Source organism: Vigna angularis, chromosome 2 (genome assembly GCF_016808095.1).
Source record: "Vigna angularis cultivar LongXiaoDou No.4 chromosome 2, ASM1680809v1, whole genome shotgun sequence".
Lineage (NCBI taxonomy): Eukaryota > Viridiplantae > Streptophyta > Magnoliopsida > Fabales > Fabaceae > Vigna > Vigna angularis.
In genome coordinates this window covers 16,570,447-16,587,189 of record NC_068971.1, presented here as the reverse complement: position 1 = coordinate 16,587,189, position 16,743 = coordinate 16,570,447, and the positions used below count along the sequence as shown (strand labels likewise).

The 16,743-nt window shown below is 32.7% G+C and overlaps 2 protein-coding genes across 2 annotated transcripts; both read right to left on the bottom strand.

The window, feature by feature from the left end:
- Positions 1–692: 692 nt before the first annotated feature.
- On the bottom strand, positions 693–5,925 carry LOC108327934 (thylakoid ADP,ATP carrier protein, chloroplastic). The gene is made up of 10 exons (XM_017561672.2): positions 5,529–5,925; positions 4,895–4,951; positions 3,654–3,716; positions 3,494–3,550; positions 3,329–3,412; positions 3,080–3,148; positions 2,892–3,004; positions 2,627–2,796; positions 1,213–1,291; positions 693–1,048 (listed from the first exon to the last, which is right to left on the bottom strand). The coding sequence occupies exons 1-10, from the start codon at positions 5,847–5,849 to the stop codon at positions 934–936; spliced, it is 1,128 nt and encodes a 375-aa protein (XP_017417161.1). The 5' UTR covers positions 5,850–5,925; the 3' UTR covers positions 693–933.
- A 6,189-nt stretch (positions 5,926–12,114) lies between these two features.
- On the bottom strand, positions 12,115–15,579 carry LOC108329300 (vacuolar cation/proton exchanger 3). Its single transcript, XM_017563454.2, has 11 exons — positions 15,143–15,579; positions 14,652–14,719; positions 14,493–14,521; positions 14,019–14,215; positions 13,692–13,904; positions 13,346–13,591; positions 13,164–13,217; positions 12,967–13,083; positions 12,784–12,874; positions 12,631–12,695; positions 12,115–12,559 (listed from the first exon to the last, which is right to left on the bottom strand). Exons 1-10 carry the CDS (start codon positions 15,410–15,412, stop codon positions 12,634–12,636), a joined length of 1,347 nt encoding a protein of 448 aa, XP_017418943.2. The 5' UTR covers positions 15,413–15,579; the 3' UTR covers positions 12,115–12,559; positions 12,631–12,633.
- Positions 15,580–16,743: the final 1,164 nt, after the last annotated feature.

Below are 16,743 nucleotides of genomic sequence, written 5' to 3'. Positions count from 1 at the left end.
CTACAACAAAAGAGATATGAAGTAGACTTAAGTAAATTAAAAAACAAAGTCATAAAAATATATATAAATGTTGATAGTAATATTATAGTAAAAAAACACACCTTTAGTATAAACTAGTATATCAATAAAAGACATACAAAGTAGCATATTGTTATAGATTCATCTTCAACTTTGAACACTTCAGTATCCATAGAACCAAATTTGAATTTGTAAATAGTTATTCTAAATTTTGTATCATTAATATGTAACATTCGATCATCATTAGAAAAAATATTAATATTAATAAAAATTTAAAGCATGTCTATATATATATATATATATATATATATATATATATATATATATATATATATATATATATATATATATATTAAAACCAAAAAGATAATGTTTATTTATACATTTTTATGAACAATAATTATTTTTTAGTTATTCTGGTAGTAATTTTTATTTGGATTGATTAAAAAGTATAATAATCACATCAAGATTAAGTAAACAATATGAATACAAATAGTTTAACTTTTCAGAAGCTTAATACGTGAACTGAGTTTTAAAACAAGAATAAATTAAATAATTCGAATTTACATGAAGAATGTGAATGGCTTTTTGTTAAATATTTTAATGTATAAGTTTCATGTAACAATTAAGAGATGTCCTTCATACTTTTAAGCGGAAAATGAACTACATCAGAATTTGTAGATATTGCAGATAATGAAATCATAGAAAATAATATAGCATTTACATAGCAGCTAGCTAAAACACATTCTACAAAATTTCAGCCAATGGATGCAGAAACATTGGCAGATGGATAATTATAATCACTTCTCTCTCATACAGGAAAAATGATACCCACAACTATAGTAACTAGTGCTAATTCCACCAAAACTTTAAGGGAGAAAACCGGCTAAAAGAATACGAATTTGAAGTTCAGTATCATTGCTTGTTAGTGTTCTTGTGCTTGATGCGATTTTCCTCTGTAATTAATTGAAATTCTTTCTCACTAGCCGCAATCAGGCGCTTAACAATGTCGTATGTGGTAAGCTTGATGCTTCAGAGAAAAAAACGAAGATATAAGAAACTGATGACATGAAAGCACAAAACTTTAGGTGTCAAAATGAAAAATCTAAGGGGAAGAATATGAGCATTGCTAAAAGGTAACAGGGTCAATAATATGATAATCTTAGTTCTATAGGATTAGAAGATACTAGGAACCTGCTGTTTGGTAGGGATTTTAGAGCATTGGGCACAAATCCACGATATAACCCAGCTACTCCATCTCGTGCCATAATACCTGCATCAACAGATGTATAAATTTGTTCAATATGTGATCAACAGAAGCATAAAAATACATAGAGGTTGATCTCAGCCTGTTAAAGTAACCATCATCAGTAAGAGTTTGATTCCTCAAATATATAAGGATCATTGAACAGTGAATGATAAACTTTACTACTTTATTTAAATAGAAAAGTATTTAGTTAAGAATGGGAAGATTCTTAATATGTTGTACTTGTAATTCTACATGTATTCTTAATGGCATACGTGATTTTAAGGAAGTAAAGAAAATCGAAGGAACTAAAAGGAAATGAAAAAAAGAAAGTAGAAAATGACGACATTTTATAAGTTAGCTAGAAGAGAAAGTTAAAACTTTTCTGTGTTCTTTTCTCATTGTCAAGAAAGTGAAAGCAAAAGAAAAATAAATATTTGTCAAAACCCAATGGCTGTGATTGAAAGAATAATTGGGACACTTTTACGACGCATAAGCAGATTTTCTAATATATTTCCCTTGGAAACTTCTGCATTCTAATGCCAAATAACCAATATGGCTTATTTGTCAATAATGGGCAGCAAATCAAGTGAGTGATTATGACAGGATACTGGGTGATAGGATAGAAGGCCGGGGAGCCGAACGGTAGGAGGCGAGGGGAAGCAAGCTGAACGGTGGAAGGCGGTGAAGAGCTGGAGCTGAACGGTAAAGCAGGGGGGAAAGCAAGCCGAACGGTTGAAGGCGATGAAGAGCTAGAGCCAATCGGTTAAAGAGTGACTATCCTAACTGGGACAGCGGTTAGGATAGGCGGAAAATATTTAGAAATAATTATAGTAAATAAGACCATATCTTAGGGAAATATTTAATATAAGTTAATTATAGTAAATAAGGTCATATTCTAGGAAATATTCAGTATAAGTTAGTTATAGTAAATAGAGCTATATCCTAGGGAAATATTCAGTATAAGTTAATTATAGTAAATAGAATTATATCCTAGGGAAATATTCATTATAAGTTAATTATAGTAAATAGAATTATATTCTAGAGAAATATTTAATATAAATAAAGCTAGATGCTATTGTTTAGGAGATGTTTTTGCTTATTGAGTTTTGTTGACAGGCGGCTTGCATCCTGTGAGGGAGGTTATGCTCCCAAGTAATTGAAGGAGGTTATACTCCCAATTATTGTTTACTTTTGTTTATTCAGATATTACCATCAATAAAAGAAATTCATTCGTTCATTATCATTCAGTCATTGTCTTTTCTACTACCTTCTGTGATCATGATTAATTACGTCTCCGACTTGGATACATAACAGATTATATATTGCTAATGCTAAAATGTAAGAAGAAGCAATCCTCACCTGAAAGAGCATCAAACACTGTATTATAAGGTGTGCCCTTCAGTTGCATCTGTCTTCGAACAGTGTCCAGAGGATAGCATGTAAGTGTGGCAAGAGAAGCCGAAAGGACAGCTGTGAGTATAGATGTTTCAGTTCTCTTTTGGTATTTCTCAGGCAATGACTTCTTTAATCTATCATCCATAGAAAGTCAAGATGTTTCAATTTCAGTGTCCAAATTTATATCTCTCAATTTAATTATAAGATATACTATTATTAATGAACTTACAAGTCAAAAACACAAAAGTTTACAGCAATATAAGGAGCTATTGCAATAAGAGAAGGTCCAAGGCCTCGATAGAAAGATGCAAATCCTTCCTCCCTTAGCATGCCTAAGGCAACCTGGAGAAGCCACAATATGGTTGGTTCACCATCACAGGTAGATATTGCTTAAATACTAAATCAGTTCAACCATACCTCTGACATGGTTCGATAGCCGGGTTCAACAGCTAATCGCAATCTTAGAACATCTAATGGGTAAGTTATCTACATGGATATAATGAAACATTAGATACATAGATGGCTAGTTGGACACATGAATAAAAGAAATGAGCAAGATATAAATGATAAAAAGAGATATGAGCAGTATTATAAATATCTCCAACAAAATACAAGAACACCACAACCCAATGAAACCATGAAAGCAAGGGCCCTCTAATTACTCACAAAAGTGGACGTCATTCCTGCAAAAGCACCTGCTGCAAGTCTTCCCACGACAGAGAGCTCACCATTCTCTCCCCTGAATATTTTCTGTGAATCCAAAAGTAGGCATTCAGACATGAACAGGTAATATTTGCTATGACAACTTCTGATACAATAGTTTGTGCCAACCTTATAAATTTCATAAGCAAAAAGCTGGACAGCGCTGTAAGGTACGACTCGAATAACCTGGAATATTAAAGAAGAAACACTAACACAAATGAAAAGACTGGTCAATATTACGTGATGTAAATACAGAAAAACCAATACATTATTTCTCTATTGCACAAACCTGGGGGAGGTTTCCCTTCCAGTAACCTTGAATGCCTTCTTCCTTCCCTATAACTGCTATGGCCTGTAATTTATACCAATGAAGATCTAAGAAAAACTATATGACATTTTAAACAGAGAGCTTAAGTAGGGCAAACAAAACATTATCAAACGAAGAGATTGCGGAGGGCCAAAACCATACTTAGTGATTAAGATGAAATTAGGCAATATAAGTTCTTAATAACATAAGGTAACTACTGATGAAAGTAACCTATTACTATTACAAGATGGCTACAATCACAACATGCAGATGAATATGCAGCACATTTTACAAATATAATTGTCATCATGCAACCACCTTGTTATACTTTCGACTAAAGAGGACTTTTACCAATTGGTAATTAATTTGTATAAAATTTAATCAAAGACAATTGATACTATCAAGGTATAGAACCCCTCAATGTAACTCCTGAAATTCCTTCTGTCATGTGTCTTTTAGTTTTTTATTTCAAGTTTGTTATATGTAGAACCATTAATGTATTTTATCCAACAATTTTAGCTATTGATATAGTTGGTCGTATAACATATATCAAAGCTATGACCAATTGTCCATGTGGCTAGTATTTCATCCTAGTCATCCCATTTATAATAAATTTTAGGGTGATCTGTTGTTTACACTTCAAAGCCTGCTGAGATTTTGGGCAAGGAGAGATGTTAATATAAGATAGCTTCTAAAAGCTGGAATTCTCTTATGTACTAATACAACAACACTCCGCCTGAAAAAGGAGTTTCAAAGAGATAAGAACCTATTCTTGCAGTTCCTTTGTACTGATAACTTGAGGAACCCAGTTTTTATAATCACTTAAACTTGATAAATACACAAATTATAAAACGCAATCTATTTCTGTAAGAGATAGTGATTTTTTTTTTCTTTTAACTCGCATTCATCTTATAAAGGAATATATAGTGGTCAATCAATATGTAGAATAATATTTTTTGGGTAAGTGAAAAATGCACCCTCCCATATCTCAATTTCCCGAAAAGACAACAAACCAGACAAATTTTAGACCAAAAGAAGAGTTTAGGAAGCACCAAATCAATTATCCTATATCGCATAAACGATCAACTTACAGATTCACAACTTAAGGGCAAACAGCATACTCTTGAAACTCTAGATTAAAACAAAGGAAGAAAACAAACCAGTCAACACTAAACAATTATGACAGAATCATAGAAGAAATGAACAAGATGGAAGAACATTACCTCAACGAAACTCATGGCCTTCTTAGCACTATCTTGGCCAACCCGCACGCCATGAGTCTACAAGTACATAGTGAATCAAACCAGACAAATTAAAAACATTTCTGCAACATATTTTTAGTACAATAAACATACACTCGCTTTCATTTTCATCACATGTCCTCCCATGTCTTTGATATCACACCTGTCACTTTCTATCTCTACTTTTGTTCCTTCTTCTTCATATCTCTCTTTCCACCCTCAGTCTATCCCAAAATGTAATATTTTCCTTTTCAGCATAAAAGGCAGTTTGGATTATTCCATGTTTTCATTAACATTCACTTTTCAATTTGTTTTCATTCCCAACATTTTCTGCAAAGGCCAGAACAACACTTACTTGTTTCCAGCATTTGATTAATGGTTAAAAAAATCCCACTATAAGCAAAATAAATCTAATCCAAACACGCACATAACAACAAATCTCAATAGAAAGGAGTCGCACAGTCTAGAAAAAGCGGAAACATTTAAGATTACAAAGAAAAGCCAATTAAACGCTGCGTTTGAGTGGTAATTTTAATCACAAGTCTTTCAAGTTCAGTTACTTCCACGTTCAGTTAGTCACCATTTGATAAATATAAAATAGTGGCATTCTACGCACCTGCATGAGGAGCTTGATGCGGTCGAGCGGCGCAGTGACGGTCTTGGCGGCGGCGCCGGCGATGGCTCCGGCGGAGAAGAGGGCGGCGTCTCGGGGGACAACGGCGAAGGCTGCAAGGGGGTGCTTGAGGAGCTGGGAGGGCGTGGGCATGAAGTCTTGGTGCAGTTTGGATTGGGTTACGGAAACAGAGGCGAATCTGGAATGGGTAGTGGCTGCGGCGTGACGGTAGCGGGGGCGAACGACGTCGTATTTGGGAGGGGCAGGGATTTTGCGCCATGTGAGTGTGGCCCTCTCCTCTGTGTGGGACATGGATATAGACATTGGAAGAGACACAGAAGAGATAAGACGCTGGAAGAAGAGAAAGGTTTGGTGTGTTCATTGTTGCTACAAAAAGACAAGCACATCTTATAATAGCGAAAAATAGGTGTTACTGTTTTTTTGAAAAACATAAAGTAAAATGATGATTTTAGGACATTATTTTAGAGGAATTCTTATTATTAAAAATATTATTTTAATGTAGGTTTTATTGTTATAAGTTATTTAAAATTGAATTGTTATTTTTTTTCATATAGATGTAGATGTTTTAAATAAGCCTTTACAAGGTGAATGAATTGAGGCAACCGAGGAAGGTTTTTCACGCGCTTCAAGATTATTACAGTTTTCATTGACGAATTTGAAGATGGAAGCTTGCATGGAAAGTTGTTGGTATGCACTTTCAGATGACATGTTGCATATTCAAAGGAAATTATTGAACACAAGACAAAATATTTATGTAAGTATTGAAGCTCCCAAGAAAGAATGAGCAAATTTTCTGACAGGGTATAGAAATGGTTTTACATTGGAGATGAGAAACCTACGCTTTTATTTTAGCTTAGTTACTTTTTATTATACTTGCAATATTAGGATGGTAAAATAATTCATCATCGTTCGTGGATAAAATATAGTTGATATAAATATTTATTATATGAGATGGAAGGTAACGAGTATTTTTAATATTCACGGATTGAATGCAAGTATTATATTATTTATATTGGTAGATATTTTGAACAAAAATAAAAGTAAAATTTTTATTTGGTTTATTAAGTTATATTTAATTAAAACTTAAATTAAATTATATTATATAAGGTTAAATTTAATTAAAATTAAATTTTAATTTATTTTTAATTTAACTTATATTATATTTTATGTAAAGATTTAGAAAATGGTATTTTAAAAGTGATACTGAGTTAAAAATAATTAGATTTCATTATTTTAATATTAAAAGGTTTTAATATAAAAGGAATTGTTACAAACGAGTTTTATTATTTTAAAATGTATCATCTCTCTATAAACTATTTTTTTATAATTCTCTACTTTCTCTCTAAGTGTTCTTGCTCCTAAGTCATATGTTTGACGATCAAGAGGTATCTTTACGATCACGGCGTCAAGGTCTACAAATCTAGTGGATCAATTTCAAGAATAGAGCAAGTAAGTTTTGACTCATTTATCCCCTTCCGTTCCTAAATCTGTTTTAGAATAATATAGTACTGTTGCATGTGTAATCATGATTCTTCTAGTCATTCTTGGTTCACCTAGAGTTCTAAGGACCCTGTCTGTTTTCAATTTGGTGTCTCGTAGGTTCGTCTAGAGATTTCTTATGTTTCAAACAATCGGCGGAACCTTTCTTTGAGTTAGAGAGTTTATTGCAAGGTAAGGGAAGCTAGTAATATATTTCTATTTATGAAATGATTTAATTGGTAGTTTGTGAAATTGATGTATATTGAATTTTGGAAAAAATTTTGCTATTGATTTTGATGTGTTTTAGAAGATGAATTGTGGTTGTGTAATTGTGTTTGATCTCATGATTGTTTGTGAACTTGTATGATTTTGTGTTTAATTCGAATTTTATGATGGGTGATACTTTTGAGATGTGTGGTACTGTTGTTTTAGGATAAGTGTAGAGGAGAATTGAACCAATTTTAATGGTAAGTGTTTTTGGTCAAAAATGAAGGATCTTGTGTGTGAGTTTTTGAGTTAGGTGTTAGGAAAGGTAAATTCAGTTTTAGAGTATGTTTGAAGGTGAATTTAGACTTGTTAGAGTTGATCAATTGTTGAAATCTGATGTAGAATGAAATAATAGTACTTTGTTGGTGTTTTTATTGGTTTTGAGTTCAAATTAAGGAGTTTTTTAATCAATGAAATTGAGGAATAGGTATAAGAGTGAGATGGTAACAGATTTAGCACTGTTAGGAGGTTAATTGAGATTTGTTAGAAGTGTTAGATAATTGAAAATTGATATGTAACAATGAGGTGATTTATGGTTGGAGTTTTCAAGTGTTTTTGGTGTAAAAAGGGGGTTTTGAGTAATGAGATTTTTAGGTAAGCTGTATAAACTGTTTTGGAGAGTTAGGAGTATGTTATGAGATCAATTAAGACTTGTCTAGAGGTCTATATCAGAAAAATTTGTCATGGAAGTGTTAATTGCATCATTGATTGAGTTTTTTACTTCATTTTAGAGGTTTTAGGTGTTGGAAATGGAAAATGGGATGCTGGGGTGAAACTAAAGTATTGGAGGGTGCTAACAGGTGTATTTAGTTAGACTTATTTATGCAGTTTGTAAATGGGGTCGAAAAGTGTAGAATTGAGTTATAAAAGTGAATTTGGGTATTAATGGGTCATTTTGTGTTGTAGTAGTGTTTTCAGAGTTTTCTCAAGGTCTGGAGGGACCTAGGGATCTTTAGAAGTTGGGGTAAAGTGTTTAAATTGAGAAAATTGAGTCTTAATTTTACTTATAACGATGAGCGCCCAAATTGGGAGCTGAGCACTGAAAAAACCGAAAGTTGCGCTTTGGACGCTAGATGCTAATGTTAGGCGCTACTAGGCGATGCAGTACCAGTTTTTTATGGTTTTTAGGGTACCGGGTGTTCGTTTTGGACGTTCTTCAGGTCATTTTGGGGAGTTTTGGACCCTTCCAAAGCTATTGGTGAGGGTTTCAAAGTTGTTTTCCTTGCCTAAGTTTTAGTTTAAAGGATTTTTGTGTTGTTTAGTGGTTCTTCTTGGGTTGTTCTTGTGTATTAATGTATATGGAATGGTTTCATGTGATTTTTGATGACTTGTTGGGATTGTTTATGGTCCTTTGTAGTATAATCAATGTTATATATGTTTGTATGCAATGTAAAAGTGAAAGGTTATATGTATATGGTTTCAAATGGATTCTTGTATTGTATGCAATGTATATATAAATATAGGGTTTATATGAGAATGAAAGTGGTGTGTATTGAGAATGAGAAAAGTGCGTTATGAGAAAAATCTCAAGGAGAGATTCTATTTTTTAGAAAGTTGTAAGAAAATGCTTGATAGAGAGATTATGGTACACGGGTATCCTGATATTCTACCAACCATTTAACTCATGTATAATTGAATGGGGTCGCGGAGAGAATGGCAGTAGGTCTTCATCCAAGCCCTCTAGGTTTTAGAAGTAGAAGATTTACCTCGTTGTGAATAGGTCGAGTTACCCTTGTTTATAACTCTGCAGAGTATAAATACTACTATGAGTGCATGCCAGCAGTAGTCTATATCAACATTATATCCGGATAAGTGAGTATAGTGGTCTTGTGGTTTTATGAATTGCTTGTTCTTGAATGTTGTTAATTATTAAACTAAATTATTATCTGAGACTTTATTTGTACACTAGTTTACCCTTGCTTTTGTGTTGTTTGTCTTTGTGTATGTTTTCTACTTTTGCAATGATCACCTTAATGGTGTGAGCTTAGGGAGGATGCCTTTTCAGTCTTTTCAGTGTGAGATTGAGATAATAGCAGCAATCTTAAATAAAGTTTTGTTCTCCTTCATTGGAAGTTTCTAATTCTTGGTAAGTTATCATCTATCTAATGTTTTATTTTAGTAGTTTTATACTACTAAAAAGGGATGTTACATTAATGGTATCAGAGCAGTTCGTTCTTAGGATGACTTGAGGATTGTGGTTTATCATGCCTCTCCAATGTAGAGTTGAGAGTAGACAGTGTGGTTTGGTTGTCTAACTAGAAGTATTGAGAACAAAAAATATCTTGATAAGAGTAGTGAGGATGCACACTCATGACTATATCAGACATTATTTTCCTTTTTTAATTATGAAGGTTTGGGGAAAGAAAGAGTTGTGATTCTAGTGTTGTTGTCTATAGTGATTTTTTTCTTGTTCTTGCCTTTGTGGTAGCGTACTATGCTCTATAGTGGTAGAGGAATGCAGGTTTGAGGACAACTTGACCTACATACTTTTATTTGAATTGGTTAAAGCCTTTGAGACAAATTCTTGCCTCAAAGATAAGGAGTTAGAAGACTAGAGCTTTTGAGTTTCAAGGAATCGATTGAGATGTGAGGAGGTAGAAGTGTCGCTTTCATTTCAAGAATAGAGTTGGGAGAGTATAAATCACAAGTTACCAAGAGGAGTTTGGGTAAGCATTTGTGTAGCAAGATTTAGGAAACCGATTGATTCTGTGTGTCAGTAACGTCAGAGGTCAGGAAAAGGAAGGTGTAGGTGAGCAATGGAGTAGCAATGATTTAGAAGGCAACATGGTTTGGTATGTTTCAGATCTGAAGAAGAAAAGTGGTGGAAGGTTTGAAGCTTAAGTTAAGAAAGGAATAAAATTTCTGAAATGGACCAAGGGGAATCGATATTTAGAAAGGAAGTAGAAGAAAAAGAGTTTGAGAAGTAGTTGTGTAGGACATAGAGCTTTTTGAGGAGAGTATAGTAGAAGGCATAATTTCCAAGTTGAGAGAACATGAAGTCTTTGAGGAAAATTGAAGTATTTCAAAGGTTTTGAGCTGAGTAATAATTAGAAGGAGATGGTTACATGTTCTCAACAAGTGGATGCATCAGAGTCAAGTTTTGAGGGATGTTTCAAGATTAATGGTTTACATAGAAGTAAGGTTTGCCAAATACTACCATGAGTGCATGCCTGTAGTAGTCTACATCAGCATTATATCTGAATAAGTGAGTATAGTGGTCTTGTGGTTGTATGAATTGCTTGTTCTTGAATGTTGTTAATTGTTAAACTAAATTATTATTTGAGACTTTATTTGTACACTAGCTTATCCTTACTTTTGTGTTGTCTGTCTTTGTGTATGTTTTCTTCTTTTACAACGATCACCTTAATGGTGTGAGCTTAGGAAGGATGTTTTTCAGTCTTTTCAACGTGAGATTAAGAGAATAGCAGCAATCATAAATAGAGTTACGTTCTCCAAAGTGTAAACTCTCCTTCATTGGAAGTTTCTAATTCTTGGTAAGTTAGCATCTATGTAATGTTTTATTTTAATAATTTTATACTACTAAAAAGGATGTTACATTTTATATATTTTTTGTAATTTTATTTAATTTTATTTTAATAATTTATAAAAATATAATATTTTAAATATTGGTGGGTATCCGCGGGTTTTAAAATACTTATAGGTATTTTTTAAACTAATACAGTGCGAGTAGGAGACAGATAACAAGTACTTTATTTTTTCAAGTCGGGTTACGGATAGACATTATCCGTGCTCTACCCGACCCGTTGTCATCTCTATGCGAAATCAATAGAAATCCTAAAAAATCTTAAGAAGATTAATTAAGTTTAATTATTTTATAATATGTTTCATATTAATCTAAAAAATAGACAACAAACTATTCATATTTGGTCACCTATTTGAATGATCTCAACAATTAACATTTATAGTTTTAGTTTATTCGATCTTAACATTTTTAATCGGCATAACTTTGCTTTTAATTAAAAACTAAAAGAGGTGGTTTGCTTTTTCAAATTTAACCTAATATATGAAAAATAAAAAATGTATATGAGACATATATACATATTAACCATGCTGGACCTATTAGAAATTAGACCATTAATGATATTTAATATTATTTATGAACAATCAAAGAAGTAAGCTAGATGTTGGTAGAATCACATGTAAATTTGGTACATCTTTACACAATATAAATACCAAAAATGCCTCATCTATTACATTGAAGCTTGTTAAGGTAAAAAAGAACACTTTAGAAGATTTCTTTTTGAAGAAGGTGGATGTATCTTTAAAAGATAATAGTTTATTTTTTATTCTGAAACTATTTTAAAAAACCAAGTAGTTTTACTACATCTTAATATCAATTCTTTAGAGGATGATTGTCGTTAAAGTTTCTCTTGTTAATATATTTAAATCATGACATTTTCAAAAATTGATTGGGTCTCTCAAAAGCTTTTGGTTTGCAACAAATAATTATTTTTTTTGCATTGAAATAATTTTATGGGGATTGGTTGTTGCTACGTGCGCGTTTAAAATTTAATAAAAATACATTATTATAATAGGGGATAAACGTTATTAATATATTAAAATCGAATAAATTAAGTTTCAAATTTTATGTTTTCACTAAAACAGTTTAATACAAATTGAATTTTATTTTTGTCTGCATCAGTCGGATCTGGTCCAGAATATTTTTTGGTCCAACATCGGTTTGGGCTTATTAGGCCCATCGACCAAAATATAATCCAATATGGACCATGAAAGGTTAGGTTATTACTTCCTGCACCTTAACATTAAAAGATTAAAATACTCTTTTTCATTACACAGAAGATGAAGAAAAACCAAACATATATGAATATAACTTTGAAAACTCATAAGGAGTCACATGCAAAAGGTCGTACATAGAGTAGTAGTAGTAGTAGTAAGAAGAAACAAAAAAAAATACAAGAGATATTCTGCAAACTAAAAAATACAAGAGATATTCTGCAAACTGAAAAGAGATTCTTTCTAAACCAAACTCAAACAAGAACAATCTCCACTTATTGGCATTTACTGAAGCACAAGATCAAAAACCAACTCTCTGATAGAACACACGTATGATTGATTGATCTTGCACACAGTGTTCCATTTGCAAATACTTGCAAACTTCTTTTCTCCTTTCTTTATGGATATATATGAAGTGATCAGAATGAAACAATAACCAATCCATTTGATTTGATTTTGGGTTTGGATGCCACCATTCTTCATCTCAGCAAAGGACAAAAATAGGCCAAAGCCTGCAATCCAAGTTCCCAGTTAACTTTTATGCCCACTGAAGGATTTTATGTGCCAATAAGTTGCAACTTACCCACTAAGCACTTAAAACTGCATTAATGGCTGCTTTAGGAATGACGTTTGTAGCATCAGCTTGGTCTGTGAAAAATAAGTGATCAAATTTTAGGCATGAATCACAAATTTATATTGTATGTAATCATTTTGAAATTTGACATATTTTGCTCACTCAATGGTGTTCTTTGTACGAAGAAGCAAGCTCCAATAACTATGTAGCACAGCAGGAGAACAAGGCCTTTCAAGTAGTGAGAAGTACCATCCTATATAAATAGTGGTTTTGTCAACGCTTATATTCCTTAGGAGATTGAATGAAAATATAAGGTTTTTGTCTCTTGAATTTTGTTAAATATACCTGTAAAGTAAAGCTTGTGACTATTATTGCCAAAGCAACGGAACCTGTCTCTAGGATGTTGAAGTTCAAATCCATTTTGACACCCATAGTCCAAGCAACGATCACACACAAAGGGACCTATATTTTAGTTGCATAATCTCTCATCAAAAGAAGCACAAAAAGAAGAAGAAACTGCATCAAAAGAAGAAGAAACTTACCACAAACATGGCAATCTGAGTTGCTGAACCCAATGCAACACCCAATGAGATGTCCTGTGGACAAACCATACTTTAGTTTCTATGAATTTCATATTTTTCTTAAAACATTTATTGGTTGGCCATTAAGAATATTATGCTTAATGAAAGGAAGTGTGAAGTTTATAACACTATCAAGTTCTCACCAGCTTGTTCTTGAAAGCAAATATGACTGCTCCTGCATGTTCAGCTGCATTGCCAACTATTGGTAGCAAGATTATGCTGAGGAAGCTCACAGACAAACCCCATGAATCTGATGCATCCTCAATTGTATCCACCACGTATTCAGACAACAGAGCAATGAACACAGTCATCCCAATCAGCCAAGCAATGCCACTCCAGAGTCCAATGACGGCTTGTTCATCTGAACCATTGCTGTCATCTTCATCCTCCTGACCAATTCACCATGTTAAATACTTCTAAGATATTGGCATGAATTAGATTAGTTAATTGCAAACCAAATTCACATTTTCATGATTCAAGAAACCTTACATCTTCAGCTTCAAATAGTTGCCTGTGTGTCCACAGTTGAAAGATTATGTAAACAACATATGCAATCAGCATCACAATGCTAGAAGCTCTAGACAAGTGGAGTGAAGGATCAACAGTGAGAGCAGCTGAGGCAGCGCTATATTTGAACAGCATTGGAAGTAAGTAGCACAACAATGCCAACAGCAGCATAAGTGAGTTCACATCTCCTTGTCTCTGTAAAGTAAATTCTTAATTAACATTAGTTGTTCCATTACTAAAAAAAACACCAAGAACAATGAAAAATACAAACACACAAGAAGAAAATGTAAGTGGATTTTAGAGTCTTACTCTATCATATTTTTGTTCCACTCTAAGGTTTGCAATGCCACCACATAATAGAGAGGTGCCAAGAACCAGAAGAAGGTTTGAAAGAATAGAACCCAACAGAGAATACTTGACCACAGCAATTTTGTTACTGCTAAGCGCAAATATTGCTATTATGAGCTCCGTAACATTCCCACACGTAGCGTTCAGAAGTCCTCCAACTGTAATTGAGAACATGTGAAACATTTAGCTGTGGTGATACCACAATTGAGAACATGTGAACTCTTTTTTATTGCAGCTTAGCTTAACAATTTATATAGAAAAATAGCACATGGTTTTGTCTCGAAAACCAGTTGTCTAGAAACTATGATTGGTGCAACAGTGTCAGAAGAGTCTTGATCCTTGATGGTTATATTTATGTTCTAAATATTAACCAGTAAAGATAATTTTAATTCTGTGAAAACTCTTCAAAATTGATGATGCATTCATGATTCATACCTGTAGGACCAGTGTAGAAGGCAACTTGTCTGCAGTATTTTGAAGGCATCACCAACAGAAAAAGTAGAGCTAGAATCAGCAATCAACCCAGAAACAAAACATAACAAATAATCAAGAGATAAAAAGAAATGGTGCAACAAGTTCATGGAGGTTCCTTACTCGGTTATGAAGCTCACACGTTCAGCAAGTGGGGTAAGTCCAAGCAAGCTCAACACGAAAACCCAAGGCTGTTCATAGATAATAGAACAGTCAATAGTCATATATAAGGCAATATAACTACAAATGATTAACAATAGAGAAATCATTTTGCAACATAAAATCCATTGATTGAAACATACACTCATGAATTTTTATAGTAGTTTGAACGTGACCGACTAATGTTTTAAACAAGAACCGCCCTCAATCATAACTTAATTCCGTGCCGTATTCAAATACATCCAACTAGTTTTAAACTCAAAAAGTAGTTCATTTGATTGACCATGGTGTTTATAGAAAACTTTTCATAGCTTTACTGAATGTTGAATTAATTGTTTGCAAATGTTTCATAATAAGATTGATATAGATAGTCATTTGAAGATCACAGTGAACAAAACTTATAAAAGAAACATGTGTTTGGAGGTTGAATGGAGCAATGAGAGATATTAACTCACTCTTCCAAAGCCACAGTACTCAGCAACAATGGCAGCAGGAATGGCAGGGATGAGAATGGAAAGCTTGGTGCCAAGAATAACCTCTTGCAAGTTGAAAAGTATGTTTCGGATAGTGGCACAGGGAACCTTAGAAACAAGAGTGCGATCAGACTTCTTGCGAAGTGAGTTGGAAGACTTGCTATGCGCAGTGCGACCATGTCTCATTTCCCTGGTCAAGACCTTCGGGTTTCCGTTCTCCAGTAGCCATGGTTCGTGTTGGTGAGAAGCCATTTTTGTTATGTGGAGGTTTTAGCTAGAAGAAACACAAGCCAAAAAATGTGATGCAGTGAGCCTTTGGTTTTGGCTGCATAAACCAAAAAAACTACAGAGGGTATCTTCTTGCAGTTACTATAGATAGCTACGTGTGTGCATGTATTTTTGTTGGTGAAACAGAAGAAGCTAAGGGTGTATTTATATTATAATGAGCCTTTTGAAATCTATGTGGGAACCTTCCTGGAAGTTTCCCTTGCTTGATATTATCTAAAAATTCCTCTTAAAGGTCATTATTATATGTCATTCAGATCTAAAAATTAAACCTGGTTAATATAATTTTCATTCGGGTCTTAATCCTTGTTTAACATACAAAACAAAATATGCAACTGTTGTTTCAAACAGAGAAAATAAGGGCTGATCAAAGTACAAATCACTGTACGGCTATACTTTACCATGGATCTTTACCAACTTGACTTCAAAGGATGTCAATTTTGAACAATTATAATTATTAACTTCTCACTCTTAGACCAAGATGATTTTATTATTATTAAAATACTACTTAAATAAAAATGTTTATAAAATACTGTAGATTTTAATACTATATTAGTGTAGAAAATTTTTTGTTTTATTTTCAATGTCAATAGTAAACTTGATATAGATTTATAAAATGAATGTTATTTTTAAGTAAATGTTATGGACTAAAAATGATTTTGTTGAGGACGAAAATTTTAAAAAAAATTATTATAGTCGTTGAGATAAAATTTCTAACAAGAAATAAAAATTAAAAAAATAGACATCAAAATTAAAATTGTTTTTTTTTTTTACTTAAATTCACCTTTTCTCTCTACAGTTTTACAAATACACAAAGCGGTAACATTTTTAGGTAAACAATTAAGTTGATTTATAAAGAACAAATTTATGCAGTTTCAAAATTATAGGAGGAGAAGTGGATTAAAACAAAAAAAAAAGAACAAAAAAACTAGTTGTTTTGAGTTAGCATTAAAAATTTCAAAATTTAGTTCATATTTTGTTCATTGAAAGTGCAAAAGAAAAAAAAAATAAAAGACTTTATAATAGAAGTTTAGATGAAAGACTAGAGGGAAGATTGTAAAACCTTTAAATAACTAAAACGATAGTAAATAAAAAAGTAACTTATTTACACCTGTGGAAAATCTTAATTAATAACTAAGTGGTAAGTGACTTGAATTAAATTATGCTAATTTGTATATTTTGCTTAACTTTGCACTATTCAACATACTTTCTTGCATATGAAAGATAGTGTCTTGACTGTGCAAGACAAGAAGAAATTAACAAACAACTTCAATGCTGGAAAGTAGCAGACATTGACA

Excerpts from the sequence above, each read along its gene's own strand:
- LOC108327934 (XM_017561672.2), bottom strand. The coding sequence starts at position 5,849 with ATGTCTATATCCATGTCCCACACAGAGGAGAGGGCCACACTCACATGG. Across the intron at positions 3,717-4,894 it reads AGGCCATGAGTTTCGTTGAG|GCCATAGCAGTTATAGGGAA; the intron begins GTAATGTTCTTC and ends TATAAATTACAG. Across the intron at positions 1,292-2,626 it reads AGTGTTTGATGCTCTTTCAG|GTATTATGGCACGAGATGGA; the intron begins GTGAGGATTGCT and ends CTGTTGATGCAG.
- LOC108329300 (XM_017563454.2), bottom strand. The coding sequence starts at position 15,412 with ATGGCTTCTCACCAACACGAACCATGGCTACTGGAGAACGGAAACCCG. Across the intron at positions 14,522-14,651 it reads CGTGTGAGCTTCATAACCGA|ACAAGTTGCCTTCTACACTG; the intron begins GTAAGGAACCTC and ends AAAATACTGCAG. Across the intron at positions 13,218-13,345 it reads TTGCTTTCAAGAACAAGCTG|GACATCTCATTGGGTGTTGC; the intron begins GTGAGAACTTGA and ends GTTTGTCCACAG.